We start from the raw sequence: 25,524 nt of genomic DNA on the forward strand, positions 1-25,524 counted from the left end.
GCGGCGAGGGGCGGCCCGCTGGGATCAGCCCCCTCTTTCTCCCGCTTAATACCTTCAGCGCCGCCCGTGGAACTGCTGCTGCCTTAGCTGTACTTAGAGGTGACCCTGAGGCCAGGCAGCGACACAGCCGGACAAGCCGCTTCGCCCAGCCATGGTCAGTACCGCTCGGCCTGCGGGGGATACGAAGCCCCCACTGGAGAATACGTGTGTGGGGGGGTAACCCCTACCTGAGATGAGGGCCTGGGGGTACAGATTACCCCTTCCCTACCCCTCTCCCTATGTGTCAGGGGGTATCCTCTATCTGGGGTGCAGATCCCCCCGCCGCATGTGTGTGTGTGGGGGGGGGTGGTAACCCCTACATGTGGTGGGGGTCTGGGGTACAGACCCCTCTCCCGCACCCCTTCTCTGTGTATGTGGGGGTGTACCCCCTACCTGAGATGAGGGCCTGGGGGTACAGATTAAATAAATGGAGATATCCTATCTCCTAGAACTGGAAGGGACCTTGAAACGTCATTGAGTCCAGCCCCCTGCCTTCACTAGCAGGACCAAGTACTGATTTTGCCCCAGATCTCTAGGTGGCCCCCTCAAAGATTGAACTCACAACCCTGGGTTTAGCAGGCCAATGCTCAAACCACTGAGCTACCCCTTCCCCTCGAGCTACCCCTTCCCCTCTCCCTATGTGTGAGGGTGTACCCCCTGTCTGGGGTGTGGGTCTGGGGTGCAGATCCCCCTCCCGCTGCGTGCGTGTGGGGGGGGAGGGGGTGGTAACCCCTACATGTGGTGGGGCCTGGGGTACAGACCCCCCCTCCCGCACCCCTTCTCCGTGTATGTGGGGGCGTACCCCCTACCTGGGGTAAGGGCGGGGGTTTGGAGCCCCCAATGCCCCTGGATGTGTGGGGGAGGGGGTGACCCTGTGCAGTTCCTGGTGGGACGGGGGCATGTGCAGAGTATGTAGCCTGCGCCCCTTCTTGGAAGGAGGGTCGGGGGTAGGGCGAGCAGAAGGGGTTACGGGACCGGGTGGCCACGTTTACAGCTGAGGCGCCGTCGTTCCTTTGCTGGGGTGACCCCTTCTTATCATTGCAGCAGAGGACATGGAGCCTGCAGCCTGGGCCAGAGCCTGGGGTGGGTTGCTGAACATTGCAGGCTGCTTGCAGCGGGCACATCGGCATGAGTAGTGGTTGTGCACAGAGCTGCCAGCTGTTGGGTAAAATCTTGGTGTGATTTTTATAGAAACCATCTGTTAATTGCTGGAGTGGGGGAGGGGAAGTGGGTGACATTGCTGCAGTGTCACAAGGTGGCTTTGAAAGTGTTCTCCAATGGGTTATTGTGGAACAAGTGCACCTGAGTCTCAAGCTGTTCTAGCCAGGGTGCATGTCTGCTGTAGGATTCAAACTAGCAACTTCAGTGTTTTCCATAAAGTGCTGTATCCTGATCTAGAATGTCACAGGTCTAGGGGATCATATGACATTCTTCTGTGTTACTTTCCATTTCCTTTTCTGTTTGAGCTGTGTGAATTAGGCAGGTTCAAATGATGTAGTTGGGTAGGAGGGGATGGGTGCTGGAACTAATCCCAGATGCTAGTCCTGGATTTCAGTTGCATTTCTTCTTCTTATGGTAATAGTGAAATGGTTGAGTTGAAAAGCTATTTTGCCTGCAAAGGCCTAAGATATAAACATTCTTATTTCTCTATTAAAATAGGTGTTAATGATGTCACCAAAAGCATTGCAAGGAGCTATATTCATTACACTGCTTCTGTCCTTTCTGGTGTAACAATAAGGCACACACTGCCTGTGCTCTGGCCTTAAAAGTTTCAAGTCACTTCCATTTCCTATCTCTGATGCATCTAGAATTTTGTTCAGGTTAAATGTGTAAAGTGATATGATATTGCTTGCTGTGGCATGTATAAATTACTTGCTTCCTGTCACTATCTAATGTATATATGTAGATGACCCTTCTTCCATCTCTAGTCATGGATTTTTGTTTTGTTTTTTGCCCCTCATGTCTTTCTTGCCTAAATCCTGCTCTTCAATTCCAGATTTTTCTACCCCACCGTGTTTTATTTGTATATCTAAAATGCTACTCTATTGATTCTAGTCCCTGGAGAACCTTCTTATTTTGTTTCCTGTTCACACTACTCCATTCATGTCAATTCAGGATGTTCCCAATCCCATTTAGTATTAGGGATGACAGTTTTGAAATTTCTGAAAACAAAGTCCCCCATGATTTGGTATAATTGCCATTAGCCAAATCCTCATGTGAACAACGCTCACATTTAGGAGCACCTATCTCAACTTCCATTTTAAAGGAACGGACTGGGGAACACTACATCGGTATAGTACTTGCACATAGCTAGTAACTTCAAGTGCTAAACTGTCTCACCACTCTCTGAAATGTATCAGAATGCAGTTTTCTCAACTAATTCCTCTACTCAGAAATACAGAAAGGACAGAATGGAAGTCTGAGACAAGGTGGGTAAGGCAGTATCTCTTATTGGAACACATTTGTTGGTGAAAGAAATGAGAAGACCTCTGTAGAGCTCAAAAGCATGTCTCTTTTATTGGACCAACTTCTGTTGGTGAAAGATATTACCTCATGCACTTTGTTTTTCTCATATCATGGGACCAGCACAGCTACCATGACACTTCAAACAAGAGTTGGTCTGTTGGCCAAGTCTTATTGGTCTGATATCTGACTCCTAAGCTTTCAGCTTCAGTAATATTGACAGCTTATAGTTTTAAAATGTTTTATCAAGCAAGGTGGGTTACTGCTAAAACTTGAACTGTGCATGGATTACTGTCCTCTTAATCCCGCTTTCCTGGATGTTGTAAAGCAAGGTACGTTATCACAGTTAGTAATTAAGTTACAGATTGGCAAGGCACACAGTCTACCTCTGTGTTGGAAGTTGGAAGATATAGTTCTTCTGCCCCCTCCCCCGCCTCCTACTGATGGAGGACAATCCAATATTAATTTGGGTATGTCTACACAACATGATTACTCCTAATTTACAGAATTTGATTTTTGGAAACCGATTGTATAAAGTCGAGTGTAATGCGGCCACACTAAGCACATTTATTCGGCGGTGTGCGTCCATGTACCGAGGCTAGCATCGACTTCTGGAGCGTTGCACTGTGGGTAGCTATCCCATAGTTCCCGCAGTCTCTCCCGCCCATTGGAATTCTGGTTTGAGAACCCAATGCCTGATGGGGCAAAAAACATTGTCGCTGGTGGTTCTGGGTACAGCCTCACCCCTCCCTCCATGAAAGCAACGGCAGACAACCGTTTTGCGCCTTTTTTCCTGGGTCAACTGTGCAGATGCCATACCACGGCAAGCATGGAGCCCGCTCAGCTCAAGACCGCAGTCATGAACATTGTAAACACCTCGTGCATTATCATGCAGTTTATGCTGAACCAGGACCTGAAAAACCAGGCGAGGAGGAGGCGGTAACGGCAGCGCGACGACGAGAGTGATGAGGACATAGACACGGACACAGAATTCTCTCAAACCACGGGCCCCGGCGCTTTGGAGATCATGTTGTTAATGGGGCAGGTTATAGCCGTGGAATGCTGATTCTGGGCCCGGGAGACAAGCACAGACTGGTGGGACCGCATAGTGTTGCAGGTCTGGGATGATTTCCAGTGGCTGCGAAACTTTCGCATGCGTACGGGCACTTCCATGGAACTTTGTGACTTGCTTTCCCCTGCCCTGAAGCGCCCGAATACCAAGATGAGAGCAGCCCTCACAGTTGAGAAGTGAGTGGCGATAGCCCTGTGGAAGCTTGCAATGCCAGACAGCTACCGGTCAGTCGGGAATCAATTTGGAGTGGGCAAATCTACTGTGGGGGCTACTGTGATGCAAGTAGCCAAAGCAATCACAGAGCAGCTGGCATTTCGTCTTTTGGAACGTAGTTCTGCTAGCACGGACTCCTCTCCCCATATAGCGATCAGATCCAGTACCTCCCATACGGTCCATGCTGGTGCTCTTTTTGGATTCCAGGACTGCATGGTTACCTGTGCTGATGAGCTCTGCGTGGTCACCTGTGCTGGGCAAACAGGAAATGAAATTCAAAAGTTCGTGGGGCTTTTCTTGTCTACGTGGCCGGTGCATCCGAGTTCAGATTGCCATTTCGAATTAGGGTTAGTGTGGCCGCAATTCGATGGTATTGGCCTCCGGGAGCTATCCCACAGTGCACCATTGTGACTGCTCTGGACAGCAATGTCGATTTCGGCGCTACTCCCCTCATCGGGGAGGAGTACAGAAATTGATTTTAAGAGCCCTTTATGTCGAAGTAAATGGCTTCGTTGTGTGGACGGGTGCAGGGTTAATTCGATTTAACGCTGCTAAATTCAACCTAAACTCATAGTGTAGACCAGGCCTTTGATACTGTCCTTTGTAGCTACCTGCAGCATAGCTGGCTTATTTGTTTTGTTAAATAGTACTGCATCCAGCAAGTTTGAGAAGTCCTAAATCTGTTAAAATTGAAGGTGTTAATACTTTGCAAAAGATACTAATTAAGGTAGTAAGCACTTACGAAAAAGTATGGGGGGAAGGGAATAAATGGTGCTGATGTCAGCCGTAGGTTTGAGATTGGAAGCTTGTGCTCTGTAACAAAGTATTCTTTTTAAAAAATTGTCCTCCTCTTCAGAATTTTACTTATGTTGTCTTTTGAAGCTATCTGAGGATGTAGGGGTCCTGTACACACTACTACAATGAAACACTTTATTTTTCCACCTTTTCTCTTATATAGAACTAAATATTCCATATCCTTTCCTGGCTCTCTTCCACACTTTTGAATTTGACAGGGGAGGTAAATAGCTTCAAAATATGTTAATTGAACTTATTCTATATATTTCATTTAAAAATTCCAAAAACCGGTAACTACTAAAGGTCACTGCTCTAGTTACCAGAGCATGAAAGCATTTTTATTAAAGTTCAGTGTAGGAGCCAAGTCACAGATTAAATTGACTGTCCTATGTAGCTAAGGTTCCTTTCTGAAAGAATGGGCCTCTATGTAAAGGGACATGATCATCTTGACATCTAGCATGTTTAAAACAAAACTGATTTTAAAAGTAGCTTCAGTGGCTCAGTGCTGCTATATCTTGCCATTTTTGTGATTAAAACAAATCACAATATTTAGTGGTTGTTGTTGTTAACACCCTAGCTCCTGAATCTAGGGACCCCATGCATGGAACCTGTTTTTGTCTTTAAAAAAAACTAATACTCATTGTTGCAGAGAAGAAGCTTGAATACATGAAGTGAGTGCATGCTAAAGGCTCAACCTAGACAGCTAATAAACAATAAAATAGTAAAAGCTAATAAAAATAATAAAATAAAATTGAGACAGTTTAAAAGAAATAATGGCTTAATCAGTTATGGTGGGGGGGTGGGGAGGGGGAGGGGGACGACGACAGTAACTCCATGATTTTTACAACATTGTTTGGTAATACTGGGTGCTACACCTGCCTCAAACCCCCAAGCCAATTTTTGTGGCATTCTCCTTTTACTATGCAAGTCTTGTGTCTCCTGTTGCTGAGTTAAAGACCTACCTGTGCAAACTGATTCTACAGGGGAAATGGTTGAAACTGGCTGGATAGAGTAAAATAAAAATTATTTAATCTATTAAGATTCCTTAAGTGTTGCTTGTAACAATAGTAGGGGGGAAAATCACACCTGATTTGATGAAGTGTTACAATCCAGAGAAACAGTGCCAACTGGAAAACAGTATACACACCAGCCTTTTGCCTACTGCTTTGTTGTATAAGAACGGCCATACTGGGTCAGACCAAAGGTCCATCTAGCCCAGTATCCTGTCTTCCAATAGTGGCCAATGCCAGGTGACCCAGAAGGAATGAACAGAACAGGTAAACATCAAGTGATTTATCCCCTGACACCCATTCCCAGCTTCTGGCCAACAGATGCTCAGGACATCATCCTGGCTAGTAGCCATTGATGGACCTATCCTCCACGAACTTATCTAGTTCTTTTTTGAACCTTGTTATAGGCTTGGCCTTCACAACATCCTCTGGCAAAGAGTTCCACAGACTGACTGACTGCATTGTGTGGAAAAAATACTTCCTTTTTGGGTTTTTTGTTTTTTTAAATCTGCTGCCTATTAATTTCATTTGGTGACCCCTAGTTCTTGTGTAATGAGAAGACGTAATCAGCACTTCCTTATTTACTTTCTCCACACCAGTCATGATTTTATAGACCTCAGTCATATCCCACCTTAGTCGTCTCTTTTCCAAGCTGATTGAGATGGGGTGACCACATCTGCACACAGTATTCAAGATGTGGGCATACCATGGATTTATATAGATGCAATATGCTATTTTCTGTCTTATTATCTATCCCTTTCTTAATGAGTCCAACGTTCTGTTCCTTTTTTTTGGACTGCCGCTGCACATTGAGTGGATGTTTTCAGAGAACTATCCACAATGACTCCACGATCTCTTTCTTGAGTCTATTACTTGAATTGCTACATAACTTTTTAGTTGGTGTCCTATTTACAGCTCCACCAGATATCTAGGTTTGCAGTATTCTACAAATCTCCACTTGCAAGTAAATCTGCAAATTAATGTAACGAGAGCAGTCTCCAATATAGTGTGATGTAATTCTAAGCTGCATGTTCTGCCAATCTTCTGAAGACTTGTGCCGGCTCACCAATAAGTTTGAAGCATAAAAGCTACATCGTAGTCTAATGGAATTTTAGGAGTCTGTATTTGAAGTGCCTATGCTTTAAAAAGCGGTATTTTCCCCCTTACTTTAAACTGTTCTGACCTTCATTTAAAAATACTCCCCACCACTCTCTTCTGAACAAAGTGCAAACAAGCCTTGGAATATTTCTAGTTCTGGGGTTTCAACTTACAGCTTTTTGGCTACCTTTCTGCAGGTCTGGTCTGCTCCCAGAAGACATTTGGGAGTGCTGCTATTGGTTTAAAAGAGAAGCAGAATCCTAGGAGCTGACCCTGTGCTGGGTTTTTGCACATGATTCACATCCAGAAGTATTAAATATTTTAACGCTCTTTCTACAATAACTGCTGAAAATGCTTAATGGCTCTTTAATCAGGGAAAACTGTATTACCAGCAATGTGTTAGCTGAGTCTGTCTATTTCTTTTACAGTCTGAACCAATTAGAGTCCTAGTGACTGGAGCTGCTGGTCAGATCGCCTATTCTCTGCTCTACAGCATTGCCAAGGGCGATGTCTTCGGCAAAGAACAGGTAATGGTTAAACTGAACTCTCACTTGTCTTCTTCAACAGTATTGAAGAAACTACAATCTGTAAAATCTCTTGATAAACTTGGAGTTAAGTTTTCCTGTGAGCCTTCACATTTCATGCAAAGACATAAGTTACTGTTCTGAGTGTAGGGTTGCCAACCCTCCCAGTTTTGCCGGGAGTCTCCCAGTATCGGGCTCTATCTCCCAGAGGCTACGAAGCCAAACGGGGAGATTTTAGGCCGTTAACTCCGGAGAGGCTAAGGCAGGCTCCCTGCCTGCCCTGGCCCCGTGCCGCTCCCAGAAGTGGCCAGCATGTCCTGGCAGCCCCTGGGAGGTGGGCGGGGGGTCTCCACACGCTGCCTGCACCCTAAGCACTGACTCCACCGCTCCCATTGGCCAGGAACTGCGGCCAATGGGAGCTGCAGGGGTGGTGACAGCAGGCAGAGGCAGTGCACGGAGCCCCCTGGCTCTCCCTTCCCACTGCGCCGCCAACTAGGAGCTGCCTGAGGTAAGCACAGACCAACCGGAACCCGCACCCCAACCCCTTGCCCCAGCCCTGAGCCTGCACCCCCTCCCACACCCAGCCCCCCACCTCAGCCCTGAGCCCCCTCTAACACCCAAACTCCCTCCCAAGCTTGCACCCCTGTCCCAGGCACAGCCCAGAGCCCCCTCCCACACGCCAAACCCCTCAGCTCTAGCCCAGAGCCCCCACCCCCTCCTACACCCCAACCCCCTGCCCCAGCCTGGTGGAAGGAGTGAGGATGGGGGAGAGCAAGCAGCAGAGGGAGGGGGAATGGAGTGAGCGGGGCGGGTCTGCGGGGAAGGGCAAGGATGTTTAGGTTTGTGTGATTAGACCGTTGGCAACCCTAGCAGTGAGCCTGAAGAGAAGAAATAGAGCCTTGAGTTATTCTGGATCCTGTTTTTTATATGCGTTCAGCGCTGAATTGTGATGCTGCTGTTAGTCATCTGTCTTAGTAAATGAGCTGTTATACGTTTCCCACCTCTCCCAAAAGGTGATGTTAACTAATATCTGGCTGCAGGAAGAAATAATTGAAAAACTGAGTAAGCCTACACTTATTGTTCCGTATACTTTTAAGTTACTTTGTTTTACAGCCTCTTGTTCTTGTACTGCTGGATATCACTCCCATGATGACTGTATTGGATGGCGTAATCATGGAACTGCAAGACTGTGCCCTTCCACTGCTGAGAGGTGATCAAAAGGAATACAGACTTTTTTAAAGTTAACTTAGCTTGATTAACTGCAAACTGTAAGAGAAGTATGATCAACTCTTCAGATATGGGTGTTTGAGTGTCACCTACAATATTTGCATGTGTAATATCTGGGAATTTGATTTATACTATTTAAACCTTGAAAGTAAGATGTGTTATGTATCTGGCAAACAATTGGCTGCTTGAACTATCATGTCATGATGGGCCTCCTAGCCTAGTAATGAAATAGCTTTGTCTTTTTCTGATATGCCAATGCTTTTTCTGAGAAGGTTATAAAACACAAACTCTGAAAATCACTGAAAAAATAAAGACAAAATTGAGAAATGGGTTGATCAACTTGTCTAACAAATTATGGATTCTCGAGTATAGTTTCTTGAGGTGGAAGAAAGTGAGCTAATGGGCAATGCTGTAGTTATTATAGTAGCTGTTTCAAATATCAGTTGATAAAATTTCCCAGATTGTGTAGTTTTACTAAACCTTCTCCAGTGTGAATTAATATTACTGGTTATTGAGGAAAGGAAAACTCATTTGGGTCATACACAAAAATCCAATGCCATTGCATGGGTTGGAAGGGATGGAGAAGTGAGGAGTACTACGTATAGGGTACATCAAAAGATACAGGCAAACAAATGAGGATGCATAATTCATTCACGTTAAGAAGTTGCTAACACCCATCGATGACTTAGTGAAAGGAAAAAGAGCAGTAATTAAACTAATAAATATGGGCATTTGCTCTCTGGGTCTGTCTTTGTCACAGCTGCCTGTCTGATTAGTGGTTAAATAGAAGGTAATCCAAAGAATAATTCCATTGATGTTGCCATAGAACTCCCAAAAAGATTGCTCTGTTACTAATTCTGTCTCTTCCCTCCTTTGCTTACAGAGGTCATTGCAACAGACAAGGAGGCGGTTGCATTTAAAGATCTTGACGTAGCAATTCTGGTTGGCTCCATGCCGAGGAAAGAGGGCATGGAGAGGAAAGAATTACTCAAAGCAAATGTGAAAATTTTTAAATCCCAGGGTGCAGCCTTGGACAAGTATGCCAAGAAGACTGTCAAGGTGATTACAGAAACTATGTTTTGTTTTTTTAACTGGAAACCCTTTACCAAGCAACTTAAAGATCCAAGCAAGAGCTGTAGAGTAGTACAGATATAGCATAACGACAAATTTTGTTTTACGGAAGGTCTTGCTTCTCAAATGCTCTGTATTGGCCAAAGCCTTAGGGGAGGCATCCTGTTAGACCCCATAGTTGATCTAGGGAATGATCCCAGTCCATTCACTGGCAGAAGATGAACCATCTTCTAGGTAGGAGTGTGTAGTATCCTGCAGTTACTTTTCAGAGGTGGGGAGCAGTAGAGTGAGAAGAGGTGGCCTCATATTGATAATAGCACATGCAGATGAACAACCAGTTTACTGATGCAAACTTGGCTCCTATTTCATATGAATCTGTAGCTTTAATTTAATGACTTCAGTATCAATCAAATAAAGTCACATAAAATAAAAATAGGCTTTGTTTTAGATTTTTAGTTTTTAAAGTCACATTGGGGAGGTTTTTTAAAATGTGTTTTTCTTTCCAGTAGCTCAGGCACAATGCATAGAATCATGTGGCTTGCCTCCTACAGCTCCTAATCTCATACTCCTGCTCCCACTGTGCTTTGTAACTGACTTTAATGCCTGCTTCCTCTGCTGATGAACTTCCTGCTGAGTCTACAGGGCTGTTCAGTGTTTTCTACAGTTGAAATAAAAATTAGCATCAGCTATTGCAGAGTAATGGGAAACTAACTGAGAAGTTGGAATATCAAAAAGGGAAATATAAAAGCATGTCTCTAGATCAGCTCACCAGATGGAGGCTGTATGGAGCTTGACACGTTTTTTTCTTCATCAATTAATCTGTCCTTTTCATATTAACAAGAGAAACTGACTTAACTTGAGATCCAGCATCTTACTTCAAATAGGCAACAATTGCTTCAGTCGTAACTATGATCATGTAAAGCAGTGTCACTTAGTAGAGCTATCTTAATGGGAAACTTTAATAGGGGGTGAGGAGCAGAAAGCAAGCGAGGAAAGAGCTGACTAGTTTGTGTGTATAGTCCTCTTAATGTATTAAGAGATAATGGGCGATTTTTGCGGTGCAGGGGAACTAGACTGGAGGTAAGTAGTGCTGATATCTAAAATACTGGTCTCCTTTATTATAGAGGCACTTGTGAAGAAGCATTTAAAATGAACTGTTCTGTGATTCTATATTTGATATCCTCTTCTGTGTAATTTTTCTTTTTGATAAACGACTTTAAATTAGTGATTATACAATATGTTTAGGATTTAAACAAGACTTTTTGTCTTCATTTCTTGACAGCTTCTTTGGAGTAAAGCCTTTTCTTTACAAATGGTTAATGTTGTGTTTAGCCAAGCTACAATTTCTGCAAATTCATTCCCCTCAGCTGGGTAAACAGTTGACTTCTCTTCTCACCCCACTCCCCTTCATTGCCTTTCTAGGTCGTGGTGGTAGGAAATCCAGCAAATACCAACTGCCTGACGGCTTCAAAGTCAGCTCCCTCAATACCAAAGGAAAACTTCAGCTGTCTAACTCGTTTGGACCACAACCGAGCTAAATCCCAGGTAGGAAGAATCCATCCAGGGCTAAAATACCTTCTTATGTCTGTCTTCTAAAGAAGTGTGTAAATTTAAGCTTTCTCAGAAAGCAGTGTGTTCTACTTAAAGTGTAGTTGTAATTGGTATGTTCCATGTCTTTTTCTAAATGCAAATTAGATTGCTCTGAGACTTGGTGTAACTGCTAATGATGTGAAGAATGTCATCATCTGGGGGAATCACTCCTCCACTCAGTATCCAGATGTTACCCATGCTAAGGTGAAAGTGCAAGGAAAGGAAGTTGGAGTTTATGAAGCTGTAAAAGATGACAGCTGGCTGAAGGGTGACTTTATCACGGTAAGATTTTCTGTTTATTAATGATCTATCCGCATAATTGGACAATACTGTACTCCTGTTAGACTAATTCTGACTCAGTGTAAAAAGCTAGTGTTAATATATACTCAATGGAAATCTTATGGCAAACCTTAGCAAAGCAGATCTTCCAGTCCTACTAAAATGATTTGTCTTCAAATAGCTTGTCAGAATAATCAGATATTTGATCTTTAAAATTTGTAGTCCTGTTCCTGTGGTGGTTCCTTTTGCATAAACCTAAATAAATATGCTAGCTGGATTTTTCTGCTGAAATGATCAACAGTGAAAGTTAATGTTGAGAGTCAAAATTGCTGTCACAGGGTGTCATGTGGTGTCCTAGCCTCTGTAGGGAGAGGATAGTTCACTTTTCAGTAATTTTAGTCCATACAATTGGGAAAGTTCCCCTCTGAATATACTCATCATCACTTGGGGATGAGGGGTGTTGTTTTTTGTTGTTGTTTTTTATTTATTTTTTAAGGCTGCCATTTTCTAACTCAAGGATTCTGTGGTTTGACTGCTGAGCAGTGCTTCCTATAAAGAACTTGAATTGCCTGTGCCCCATAGACTGTGCTACCGTCTAGCTTGTTTGTGGGTGCAATTTATGTTTGACCTATAAAAGGAGTCCTTTGCTTGTTCTGTAGGGTTGTGAGGTCCCTCTTTTCTAATTAATTATTATACACTCGCAGTTGAGGTGCTAGAGTCCCTAGATTTAAACAAGAGGGCTTCAGTACTGGGTCCTTGACTCTGGCCTGCTGCACACAGCTGGGATAGGCCCTCATGGGAATAGCATATAGCTGGTCTGTTACATAAATGTGTGTGTTGTCGTCTGAGGGGCTATTAAGACGGTTCAGAGGTGCTTCCTAGGGGATGAGTTGGGGTCTACCTGGTACAGAGTCAGTGAACAAATTTTGGCTGTTATAAATATTGTACATGAATGAGAATTGCTTTTTATGTATACATCTCAGCAATTAGCTTCGTTAGTCTGACTTAAGTGTCTTGGAAAAATACTCTACAGACATGGACCTTCAGGCACTATCAAATGACTTGATAGCGTGTAAAATAGGTTCTATATAATTTTTCAAGTTGCTTGATGGCTCATGTGGGACAAAGGTTGATAAGTAGTTCACTTCTAGTCTTCAGCTGACCACTAAAGTATAAACGTAAACCATAAGTAAGGCCTTATGTATAGGTTAATTTAACTTGCAACGTTGCAGATTCGCAATATTAGGCTTCCACCGCAGTTTTGTCAGCTGACAGGCGCCCCAGCCCTCAGATGGGCAGCTGACAGCGGGAACAGGTTTTCCAAGTTACTGCAAATAATAAATGTCCATTATTACTTTTTTCCCACAATTTTCCATGATTCAGTCCAAAATTCGGTCACAATTATTTGACAATCATCCCGCAATTCAAGTAGGGCCTTACCTATAAACTTCAAAAAAAGCGTCAGTTACTGAACCGAAACTGGTACAGAGCGCCTGATGTATGTGACGCTTGTGAAAGATGCTACATTGATAACCCAGTAGGATAGGCTTCTAGCCACAAAACTGGTACAGCAAGAAACACAGCACTGCAAGCCTCCCAAACCCTTCAGTGTGTATCAGCCTTGACCCTTGCAGAACAGTTCTAGGCTCTTAGCCTGTTCTATTTCAGTGTTACAGCTGCTTATTGGTAGGATTGTATATCTGCCATAATTCAACTGTGAGCATCTTGCTCTCCAACTCTGAGGGTTTTTAGTGAAGACTATATAAGAAACTTTCTCTCATGACAATTACTCTTGGGGGAATTCTGTGCCAAAAAGTTAAATTCTGTGCACAATATTTTAAAATTCTGCATATTTGTCAAAATAACACAATATAATCACGCCAGTTTCAATTATTTTTGGTAACTCATTTCAAAATATTTGTTATCAAGTATGTCTGGAGCAACAATACAGACAACAAAAAAGATTCAGAATGTTTTTTGACAAATTCCTTGCTGGGCATATTAATACAGAACTCTGAGTAATAATTCATTTAAACTACTATATAGGAACTTTTTTTTGCCACCCCCTTCAGAAGAAGTGCAAAGGCTTGAGGGAGTCGGGGGTAACAGAGGAACTGCAGGAGTGGGAAATCATTGCTGCGAAGGAGCCTGGGAGTGAACCTTGAGGCTTGGTGGGTGGGGTGGGGTGTGTTTTTGTTGGGGAGCCTTCCCTATGCAAACCCTGGCTGACCCCTAGCCTCTCCCATTCAGTCGGGCATATCTCCCCCCCCCCCATGTGCCCCCCCCCCCCCCCCCCCCCCCCCCCATTCGGCTCCTGGCTCACCCCACTAGCTTCTGTGCCCTTGCCCCAGTCTGTCTCCCCCTCCCCCACACCCCCAGCAACTTGGTATGCCCTGCTCTGTCCCTCCCATATCCTATGCCGCCTCCCATGGGCAGGGCAGTCAGGAAGTCAGCCTCTGCCCCTTCCCTCTCCACAGCTGGCTGCTCCCTCCCATGAGACAGCTGCCCTCTCTTCTGACACCACATCAGCCCTCAGTAGGCAAAAAGTGTAAGTGCATCTTCCTTTTGCCTCCCCCATCAGATTCAATTATTCTGCAGGAGACATAAATTCTGCGCTTACACAGTGGCGCAGAATTCCCCCGGCAGTAGTATGTTAGCGGTGACTAGACGACAAAGCCACTGCTTGCTTGCTTAAGCCTTCTGTCATTTATTGACTATATGCAAATGAGATGTCCAATTTTTTTTTTTTTTTTTTGTCTTTACTACAGGTTGTTCAGCAACGTGGTGCAGCTGTTATTAAAGCCAGGAAGCTGTCCAGTGCAATGTCAGCTGCCAAAGCGATCTGTGACCATGTGAGGGACATCTGGTTTGGCACTCCAGAGGTAAATATTGCTATGGCACATGGAGAGGTGCTCTTGACTAATCTCTTTAAACTTTTGTGTGTTTAATGTCCTTCTAGAGTAACACTGGGTAGATTAATCTATCTAATCATGAGTGACAGAAGATATTACACACTTGGGACTATAACAAATGCAGCAAGGCTTTCTATAGTATAGATAGTAACTAGTTAAATTTGTGCCCGCTGTAATAGCAAGGAGAGCTATTTATCACTAACTTTTTGTTTTCAGGGGGAATTTGTTTCCATGGGAGTCATTTCTGATGGAAATTCCTATGGTATCCCCGAGGATTTGCTCTATTCATTCCCTGTTGTAATCAAGGTAACTACGCTATTTTTAAATCTATCAAGGTTTAACTTTTTGAAATGTCTTTATATACAAAGTAGGAGGAGGCTATGTAGATTTCAGGGGTAGCATTTTAGGATTTGGATCATTGGTGCTGTGAAGCAGGCTTTCAACATACTTGTGCCCACTGCAAGATGCCCATTACACTCACTGTTCCATAATTTGAGTTGTCAAATGAATATTGGATGGCTGCAGAAAAACATAGTTTGAAGTGTAGGGAGAAGGAGGCAAAAAGAATATACTGCAACTAACCTTCTACACTGAATCTGAAGAAAAATATTAATGCTCTTAAGACTGCTCAGGTAAAAAGAAATTAGAGACAGAAGTCCATCTGCTTCAGTCAGTTTGTTTGGGGATATTTACAAGTAAACTTATATCTTGTAATTGTTAGAGAACGGGATTTCTCATTCAGATGGCAAACTCTAGTCACTATACTACAGCAGACTTCTAGAGGAACAGATCTGCTCCACACCATCACATGGTTTCAGTTTTTGAGAACACATGATTGCTAACACAATTTCTAGACCACAGATTAGCATTTGTGTTCAGAGGTGTCACTCATTTCACTGGCATACCAAAACTGCAAAATTAGGTGCAGCTTTTAGACCGTACAAGACTTGTTCTCATAAGGACTAACTTTCAAACAGGATAAAACCTGGAAGTTTGTCGAAGGTCTTCCTATTAATGACTTCTCCCGAGAGAAGATGGATCTGACTGCAAAGGAGTTGATGGAAGAAAAGGAGACTGCTGTGGAGTTTCTTTCCAGTGCATGACTAGCTGATCAAGATTTAGAAAATCCTTTAAAAGCTGAAGAGTCTAAAAGTCGTCTGTAAATCTAGTAACCAATGCTGTTGCTGTATTCAAGTTTGTTTTGTGACAGTCATTCATTTTAAAGATCACATGCTTATTGGTACACGTGTGCCTATTATCAAGAGTTCTTGGCAATTAAACATACAAGCAATTCAAAATCTGTTCAGCTTTTTTGACCAAAACTTGTCAATTCAGTAATATACATGTTTTCTGTATTGAATAGAGAATAGTCATTCAGTCTTGTTCAGAAATTGGCACTGGTGGCATTTGAATTATCATCTAGAGATCACGGTTAACATTAAGTGGCTTAATATTAAAAGGAAGATAAAAATGCCAATAGTTCTCCTTGAACTAATACTTTCCTATTTTAAAAATGCAAGTAGGAAATTTAGTTGGATACAGAGCATGTACTGTTCACTCTGGTTACCCTTTACTGTGTTTGTAATAGAAACATTAAAGGATGGTTAATTGCACAATGGATACCAATCACATCTGTCTTTTCTGACTTCTAAACATACTTTGCCTCTGTAAATTGTGTGATGGGCAGGATACCTCCCTGGGCAGCCATATAACTGATGGTTTTGTAAAAATATTCTCTTGTGTTCAGTCTTGAATTAAAAGGGCAGGGGAGGAAAGCAAAGCTTAGAAGGCATGCATAGAGGCTACTACAGGTCTTTGGGAAGTCTTATTAATGATTAGCGCTTTCCAACCAAAATACCCCTTTATTCTACTTGTGCTGTGTTTAGAGAAACAGACAGTCGAGTTTTGTTCAGGGGTGGGTAAATTAGACACCCTAATAATTAGAGCTCAGGAGCTGCAGTAGTTCAGGACTAGAATACAGCAGATTGTATACAATAGCTAGAAACTTGAAAGGATGTCTGTGATGCAACTGACAGAGTTTAGTAGTTTTTCCTATTAAGCTATTTGTGATCAAGGCTTCTAGGTCAAGGTCCTGTGACCGACCCAAGCATTCAAATGAGATTCTTTTGCTTACCTGCATGTCTACCTTCCTTTAATCCCTGGCCACAGTACCCCTGCTAACTAATGGAAGCCATTATTGTGAATGTACTAGTATCTCTCTATGCCCTTCTGAACAGGTGTTTAGAGGACATAGGCAGCTAAAGACTACTGCTCTAACCATGAGATGCTCTCTCCCTTCCACCCACTTCTGGAACAGATGCATGCTACAGTACTAGGGGAGGTGGCACAATAGCTTAATATACTACCTCATTTCTGAAGTCATGAGGAAACTGAACCAGATGATGGAAGAAAAGCAAATAATACTTATTCTCACATGATTGCAGCTGTTACTATTTCTTCTCTTGAAGAGACTATCCCCAAAACTTGTAAGGCCAAATTCTTTCCTCCTTTGCACCCTGAGAGACTTGGCCCATAGAAAAAAAAACAAAACAATAAGCAGTGTGCCTCTATAGAAAGACTCTGGCTTGTCAGCACAGTTTGGCTGACTGATCACATCACAAAAGTAGGGGAGGAAAGGATAATGTCCTACATCTTGCCTTTCATGTGTTTCAGGTAGTGGTGTTTAAAAACTCATTCACAGTTAAGTCTAGTTGGGTTAGCTGTGAACGCTCAAATGGATTAGATGGTGGTTCAAGGACTGTGCAGAGAAGGGAGGGGACATTTCATACCCTGTGCAATGTAATTAAGCTGGCCTAAGGCCCAATGTCAACACTGCTAGATCGTAGCTGATACAGCTACTGCCTCTTAGCAAGGTGGATTTACTACAGTGTCAGAAGACACACACACACACACACACACACGAGTCTACACTGAATGGCTCTGCAGTTGTGCTGCTATATTGCTTCACTGCTTTAGGGTTAATCCACCCAGGGCCATCGTTAGCCATACGCTAACTATGCAGCTGTGTAGGGCACCAGGAAATTTGGGACACCAAATTGCCCCAAATTTCCTAGTGCCCTACACAGCTGCGTGCTGTTCCAGCGGCCAGCCGGATCCCCTGGCTGGCTGAGCCGGCCAGGGAAGCTGTGCGCCCCCCCACCCCCCACCCCAGCCCTGCCCTTACTTCACCCCTTTCTCTGAGCTACATACCAGGGGCCTGCAGCAGGGGTCAGGTATGTCCTGCAATCACTGGGTGGCGGGAAGTGGAGTGACCTAGCCCCAACCCGCTCCACCAGCTCCTGCTGGGGGGCGGTTCCCCCCTGAGCCTGCTCCTGCCCCCCACAGACCTTGCATGCCCCCCTCCCCAACAGAGGCCTGGGGATGCCCTCCCCGTGGAGGCCTCAGGCCAGCCCCCCACCCCTGCAGGAGGGGCTGCATAAGGCACCACGATGTCTATGGACGGCCCTGAATCCCGGAGAGGCAGTAGCTAGGTTGACAGAAGAACTCCATGGTCCTTAAGCCCTGTCCAGCAAGGGGATGCTGTTCAGGAAAACCTTCAAAGTCAACCTTATGGAGGCTTTTCTACTTGTCTGTCTCAACTCCCAGCAGTGTTTCTGCTCAGGAAGAGATGTGGCTGAATTTTATTTATTTATTTTAGTAAAAACGGATTTCAGGCTGAAAATGAGTCAAGACAGCTATTCTATTGCTTTGCTGCTCCCTATCACAGCTACCTTTGCTTTGCTATTTCCTCCAATAATTATAGGTGATACCACCAGCTCCATATCTTCTAAGTACATAGGGCCTCATTCACCATAACCCTGCTCCTGGGATAGTCATTTATACTGGTTAAAATGCTACCAGCTCAGAACGATAGCATCGTATGTTCACTTTGCACCAGTGCAAATGACTGCTCAGGGGCCAGAGCATTGCTGAACTGGGCCCTTACCAGCTTTTTTTGATTGAGTAAAACAAGCGTGTGATGTTTTCATGCCATCTTGCCTGTTCCTAGATGCTCTGAAACCATACCAGGAGAAGTTGGCCTGAGAGGCAATTTGGTAAAGTTCTTCACTCCTGCTCCCCTCCCCCCATGGGCATTCTTTCATTTGCAAAGACCTATTTTGCATCACAACTAGTAAGTCCCAGAGGATAACTACAGCACAATTAAAATGAGAGAGAAGCTTATGTAAATAAAATAGCCCTTTTCAGTTGAAAATGGAAACGTTAATGTCTGCTCACATAGGGAAGTCCTACAGAGAAATAGATTCCAAAAATATTCAAGTGCTAGCTTCATAGGAGTGCTTGACTAATGCTATCAGATGAGGGACAGTTGATGAGAAGAGGCACTTCATTTCTCTTAATACCTGTGCCTTTGGTATTTAATCTAGGTGGAAATACAAGCTCTAGCCTAGAAAGAAAGGGGCCTTCCATGTGTTGCTTTTGCAAAGGAAATGCCTTTTTAGTATGCACGCTAATTTATGACTAAGGATTTAATTGCACAGCTGCTATACATATTTGCTTTTTCTGAATACTTTCTGACTAATTGAGACAAAAAAGACAATGGATGGTTTTTGTCCAATTTCTTTATCCCTGAAGTGCTGACTATTGCATATACTGAATGATTCATTATTTAGACAAATTAAGAACATGAGTTGGCTTATACAGCCTAGCAGTCCCTGCATTTGTAGCATCCTAATGAAATATTCTGTAGGAGGACCTAGGATTTCTCAGTTGTCACTAGTTTCCGTTCATACTATGGCTACTCAGTACTTCAAGTTGACAGTGGGCACAGAGCTCAGACTCTCTTCTTCCAAAAGCATAGGCTACATCACTTCAGCCAAAGAATCAAACTTAGGGCATCGCTACACTTGCAGATGTAGAGCGCTTTGAGTTAAACCAGCCTTCGTAGAGCGCAGTAGGGAAAGCGCTGCAGTCTGTCCTCACTGACATCTTCAAGCGCGCTGGCGAAGCCACATTTGCAGCACTTGCAGCGGCATTGGGAGCGGTGCATTATGGGCAGCTATCCCAGCATGCAAGTGACTGCAACGTGCTTTTAAAATGGGACGGGTGGGGTGGAGTGTGACAGGAAGTGCATTGTGTGTATGTGGGGGGAGAGCATGTCAGCATGCTGTCTTGTAAGTTCAGACAGCAGCAGACCTCTTTCTCCCCCCACCTCCCCCCCGGCCGACTCCTTCTCTCACACACAGCATTCAACAGTAACGGCTTGCATGCCGGCTGTCAGAAACGGAGCTTTGAAAGGGCATTTCCGCATTCCTACAGGAGTTCAAAACAATGACAAGAGTGGCCACTTGACTTAAGGGGATTATGGGATGTTTTCGGAGGCCGATCAGAGCGCAGTAACGCAACACCTCGTTCACACTGATGCCCGGGCGTTGCAGCCAAGGCGCAGCAAACGTTATTCCTCTCGCTGAGGTGGCGTACCAGCAGCGCTGTCGCCGCGGAGTCAGAGCGCTCTACATGCCTTGCCAGTGTGGATGGGGAGTGAGCTAGTGCCCCCGGGGCTCCTTTATTGCGCTGTAACTTGCAAGTGTAGCCAAGCCCTTAGAAACATGGGCCTATTACTCACAGACAAGCAGTTATAATTCCATCCAGTAGAGGTCAGTGATACACATGCACACCATCTCTACATAGTTTCCTCATCTGCAAAGTTTTTTCCAGTGAATCTCTGGGTTTTAAAGCAGTTAATAACTTGTTACTTACCAATCCCTGGTTTTTTTTTTTTTTTTTTTTTTTTTTTTTTGGTAATTTGTGGGGGGAAAGTTGATGTCCTGTTTTTAATTGGGGTCTACAGCCAACCATGGCTATTAAGGCAAGACAACCTCACTCAGCACTGAACTGGATAGCAAGTTATCGTTAATCTTTCTGAAAGCATCATTCCCTACTGCTGCTGTTATTGGGTAGCTATGCCCAACTCGAAGTACCTCAGGTTTCCAGCTTTGAAGCTAATTAAATACAAAACATGTTGCTAGCTCTGTTGATATCAAGTTGGTTCTGACTTCAGTTTCTTTGTATCACTCTCCCCCAGTGTCACCCATGTCAGGCAACCATAGTGCACTGTAGTGAGATTGTAAATGACACATTAGTTGCCAAGGCTGTTGTCCCAGGGAAAAAATGTTGGTTAAAGAGTGGTCACAGCGGTGGTTTTAGTGGCAGAGAATAGAGAGGGAGCAAGAGATTGGGGGGAAAAAATCAAGAGTCTAATTACAATAGATGGCCATACAGATGGGGCCTAATTATATACATGTTCCAAAACTATTGGGATCAAAAGTTTTCTTGAGTTCCCTTTGATTCAGAACCAAAGGCTCAGTGTTGTGCTCTGTGTGCACTCAGGTCAAAGCTGCTGTACGTCCTCTTCTACCAACATCTAGTTCTGAAGATGTTCAAATAAGACAAAAGCTTTAGAGATGCTCTCACTACCCTTAAAATATCAACTGTGCACCCTTCAATTGTCCAGACTAAAGCAACAGCACCAGTGGAAGGGGGCCACATATATATGCTCTGATTTTATCGTAAAAAAGAACAAGAAAGCTGACATGCTGGTCTTTATGCTAATAAAAGTCTTACTTCAATATTAGCAGTATCAAAATTAGCACGTGGAGGCCTCATGGATGATACATTTGGTTTTTAAAAGATCATTTGCCTACTGGGCAAAAAATAGACCTCAGTGCATAGTTGGGGGGAAAATAGTGGGTGCTCAGCACCCACCAGCCACAGCTGTTTGGTAGCACCCCCAATTTGCTGATCAGGGCACTGCCAAACAGCTGATTGGAAGCGCAGCCAAACAGCTGATTGGAGGCTGGAGGATGGGGAGGGCAGCGAGCAGGCCTGGGCCTCAGGGAGGGGGCGGAGTGGGGATGGGAAGAGGCAGAGTGAGGGTGGGGTCTTGGGGCACAGCAGGGGTGGAGCACCCCCAGGGAATAAAAAATCTCAGGGACTATGCAATTGACTGTCAACAAAATCTTGATGCTTGAGTCACACAAAAAACTATAAGAACTGGATAATATGGTAAGGAGTGCTTTTCACTATGCTTACTAGGTGAGTCAGTAGGAAAGAGGGGAACTTTCTGCATCAACAGAAGCTGCTGCTTTTGAATAACAACTTTCATGACATCTTTGTGATGCAGTAAATAGGAGTGATTGGATTTCCAGTATGTGTCAAATTTGGAGAACAAAGAGATCTTTATCAACTGCATGCATCATTCCCTGAATTCAGATAATGTTGCAGGTGTAATACTATAGCTCTTCAACAAGAAGAATCCCACACCATGACCACCTTATAGTGATATATACACGATGTTCACTGAAGACATTAAGGGTATGGCTACACTTGCAGATGTAGAGCAATTTGAGTTAAACCAGCCTTCGTAGAGCGCAGTAGGGAAAGCGCTGCAGTCTGTCCACACTGAAAGCTGCAGGTGCACTGGCGTGGCCACATTTGCAGCACTTGTAGCAGCACTGGGAGCGGTGCATTGTGGGCAGCTTCCTACAGAGCACCTCTTCCCATTCTGGCGCTGTGGCTTGTGGGAAGGGGCGGGGGGGCAGGGCATTCTGGGCCCCATAATGCATCGGTTCACATCCTAGCAATCCCTCTGCTTCCATCCACAATTGGCGCTATCTTTCAACGTTTTTTGTACTGCGCGCTCTGTCTTCCCTTTCGGTCTGTGGGAATGGCGCCTGAACTGCTGAGGAATATGCTGATGAGTCTTGCCAGCATATCACGTTTGGCAGTCAAGTTATTCCTTAAGCTCCAAAGTGACTCGAGTAACGCATACGACACAAGATTGCTTGTGGCATTCACGGACATGCTCACCACCGTGGAACGGCGCTTTTGGGCTCGGGAAACAAGCACTGAGTGGTGGGATCACATCGTCATGCAAGTCTGGGATGACGAGCAGTGGCTGCAGAACTTTCGGATGAGAAAAGCCACTTTCATAGGACTGTATGATGAGCTCACCCCCACCCTGCGGCGCAAGGACACGAGATTGAGAGCAGCCCTGATGGCGGAGAAGCAGGTGGCTATTGCAATCTGGAAGCTGGCAACTCCAGACAGCTACCGATCGGTCGCTAACCAGTTTGGAGTGGGAAAGTCGACCGTTGGAATCGTGTTGATGCAAGTTTGCAGGGCCATTAATCGCATCCTACTCAGAAGAACCGTGACTTTGGGTAACGTGCAGGAAATAGTGGATGGCTTTGCACAAATGGGGTTCCCTAACTGCGGAGAGGCGATAGATGGGACGCATATTCCAATTCTGACACTAGCCCACCTAGCCTCCGAGTACGTTAATCGGAAGGGGTATTTCTCTATGGTTCTCCAGGCACTTGTGGATCATTGTGGGCGTTTCATTGACATTAACACAGGCTGGTCTGGAAAGGTGCATGAGACACGCATCTTTCGGAACACTGGCCTGTTCAGGAAGCTGCAAGCCGGGACTTTTTTCCCAGACCAGAATATCACGGTAGGGGAAGTCGAAATGCCCATTGTGATCCTTGGAGACCCTGTTTACCCTTTAATGCTGTGGCTCATGAAACCCTACACAGGGAGCCTTGACAGCAGCAAGGAGCGGGTCAACAACAGGCTGAACCAGTGCAGAATGACTGTGGAGTGTGCTTTTGGCTGTTTAAAGGGAGGTCTCTGAATGGGAAGCTGGACCTGGCCGATAACAGCATCCCCGTGGTTATATCCACGTGCTGTACCCTCCATAACATTTGTGAAGGGAAGGGTGAAAGATTCACTCAGGCATGGAACTCAGAGGTTCAACACCTGGAGGCTGAATTTGAACAGCCAGAATGCAGGACTATTAGAGGGGCCCAGCGTGGGGATGCAAGGATTAGGGATGCCTTGAGGGAGCAATTTGAGGCTGAAAGCCACCAGTAATGTCTGGTGCCCTGCACGGGAGTGAAGTGCAGTGGTTCCAATGTTAGTAGGAATCTGTGTTTGCTACGTATGATACACTGACTTGCAGTGCCTGTTGCTTTCCTGGGCTAAGGCATCTTTTACTTTATGCAATAATAAAGAATGTTTTCAAAGCAAAAAATTCATTTATTGAAAAAAAATACAACTGCTTGGGAAAGAGGAAGGGCAAGGGGGTGGGGTGGGGAACGGTACAATCACAGATTTGTGTCTGTCCTATTATCATACTCAGCTGTCCTGTTTGGAGTGCTGTTCAATGAGTGCTGCACTTCAGGAAGGCTATACTGCATGGTGATGGGGGTTGAGTGCAGTGGGTAAGGGTCGTCGTTTTCAGGACTGGGTGGTGAAGCTACAGGTGTTGGAGGCAGCTGGTGGTGATAAGAACCCGGATGTTGGGGAAAGTGGGTTGGAGGTGACATGGGGGTACAAGGGAAAGAGTTTTGGGATAAGGGCTGCAGGGGTGGGCGGGCACGGTAGTGCTCCGCCTGCATGGCGGCGAGCGCCTGGATCAAGTCCACTTGGCGCTCCATCATGCTTATCAGCTGCTCCATGCTTTGTTGCCAGCAATCCGCATTCTGCTGGCGGACCCTCCTTTCACCCTCCCGCCACTCCTGCACTTTTTGATTTTCATTGACTTCATGCAGCATGTCCTCTTTGCCTCTACGGGGCCTCTTCCTGATTCTTTGCAGCCTCTCGGCCGGTGATAACACAGACGGCTGAGATCTCAAGGTTGCATCTGTAAAGGCAAAATGCAACACTTAACAGAGGCAGCATTGTTCACACCAGACAGAGCAATGATTCCCCCGTACTTAAGGAGGGTAAGCACAGTCTACACAATAGCATAATTTGCCGTCCCAGAGCACACATAACCCACAGGAGCCCCAAAATGGTGAGTAAGCACAGGGTCAAGGGGGACTGATTCTTTCATGGCTGTACTGTCCTCTGGGTTTCTGTGCCTTGGGGAGAGCCAACAGCTGCAGGGGGCCCCTATACTGAACACTGTCCCCACATTTTCCACAGGAGTTCGTCCTGGAAGATATCTCACTGCTGAGGGTGACCTGGGAAGCAAGGGAGGGTCTTCTACTACAATGCAGCTTCCACCCTGGCCCAAATGCAGCTTGCCTGCATGCAGCAATGGTCCCCCCACCCCTCCTGGCACAGTGGCGCAGACATGTTAGCCTGACTGGGACAAGGACCACAGTGGCTCTCCCACGAAACCTGCGCAAGCGAATTGCCCAAGTTCTGGCTGAGACCTTTGAAGAGATCACTGAGGCCGATTACCACGATGTGAGAGAGCACATCAACGTCCTATTCCGCATCTAGGCATACATGCAGCCTAACCCTCCTTGTCCCAAGAGCCCACACCGACTCACTTCCTTCTCAAAATAAAAGCTGCTTACCGGGCACCTCCTCTGGTGTTTGTCCTTCTCCAAGCACCGGCCGCCGCGACTGGCTGCCTTCCTCCTGGCTTGAGAGCAGCTCCTGGCTGTATGCATCTAGGGATGCCGGGGTGTCTTCCTCCTCCTCAGCACCCTCGCTCCCACTTTGCTCCTCCTCCTCCTCCTGCCTTGTTGAACTGGGCTCTGAAGTGTCCATGGTGATACTCGGAGTGGAGGTGGGGTCGCCCCCAAGTATTGCGTCCAGCTCTTTGTAGAAACGGCAGGTCGCGGGGGCAGCACCGAAGCGGCCGTTTGCCTCGTGGGCTTTGCTGTAGGCATTCCGCAGCTCCTTCACTTTAACCCTGCACTGCAGTGTGTCCCGGTCATGGCCCCTTTCCATCGTGTCCCTTGATATCTGCCCGAAGGTACGTAATTCCTACAGCTGGAGCGCAGCTGGGACTGCACAGGTTCCTCCCCCAAACACTGATGAGGTCCAGCACCTCGCCATTGCTCCATACTGGGGATCACCTGGCGTGTGGAGGCATAGCCACCTGGAAAGATTCGCTGAGAGAGCTCCATGCCTGGCTGAGCAAACACGAAGGGGATTTTCAAAATTCCCAGAGAATTTAAAGGGCGGGTCTGACGGTTGGTCACCTGAGGGCAGGGCAGTAGAATTCAAACTGATGACCAGAGTGGCTGGAACAGGCATTGTGGACACTTCTGGAGGCCAATCAGAGCACATTAACAGACCAGGGCGTCCACACTGGCGCTGCGGTGCTCCAGCGGGGGTGCAGCAAACGTTATTCCACTCGCCGAGGTGGAGTACCAGGAGCGCTCCAGCCGCGGAGTCAGAGTGCTCTACGTGCCTTGCCAGTGTGCACGGGTCATGAGTTAGAGTGCACTGGGCTGCTTTAATGCGCTCTA

The 25,524-nt window shown here is 45.5% G+C and overlaps 1 protein-coding gene across 1 annotated transcript; it reads left to right on the plus strand.

Annotated features, from left to right (window-relative positions):
* Positions 1–42: 42 nt before the first annotated feature.
* Positions 43–15,913, plus strand: MDH1 (malate dehydrogenase 1). The gene is made up of 9 exons (XM_026653216.2): positions 43–154; positions 7,119–7,217; positions 8,328–8,424; positions 9,325–9,500; positions 10,935–11,057; positions 11,208–11,384; positions 14,150–14,263; positions 14,510–14,599; positions 15,271–15,913. Exons 1-9 carry the CDS (start codon positions 152–154, stop codon positions 15,394–15,396), a joined length of 1,005 nt encoding a protein of 334 aa, XP_026509001.1. The 5' UTR covers positions 43–151; the 3' UTR covers positions 15,397–15,913.
* Positions 15,914–25,524: the final 9,611 nt, after the last annotated feature.

The sequence above is a fragment of the Terrapene carolina genome, unplaced genomic scaffold (genome assembly GCF_002925995.2).
Source record: "Terrapene carolina triunguis isolate 2854851 unplaced genomic scaffold, T_m_triunguis-2.0 Scaffold132, whole genome shotgun sequence".
Classification (NCBI taxonomy): Eukaryota; Metazoa; Chordata; order Testudines; family Emydidae; genus Terrapene; species Terrapene triunguis.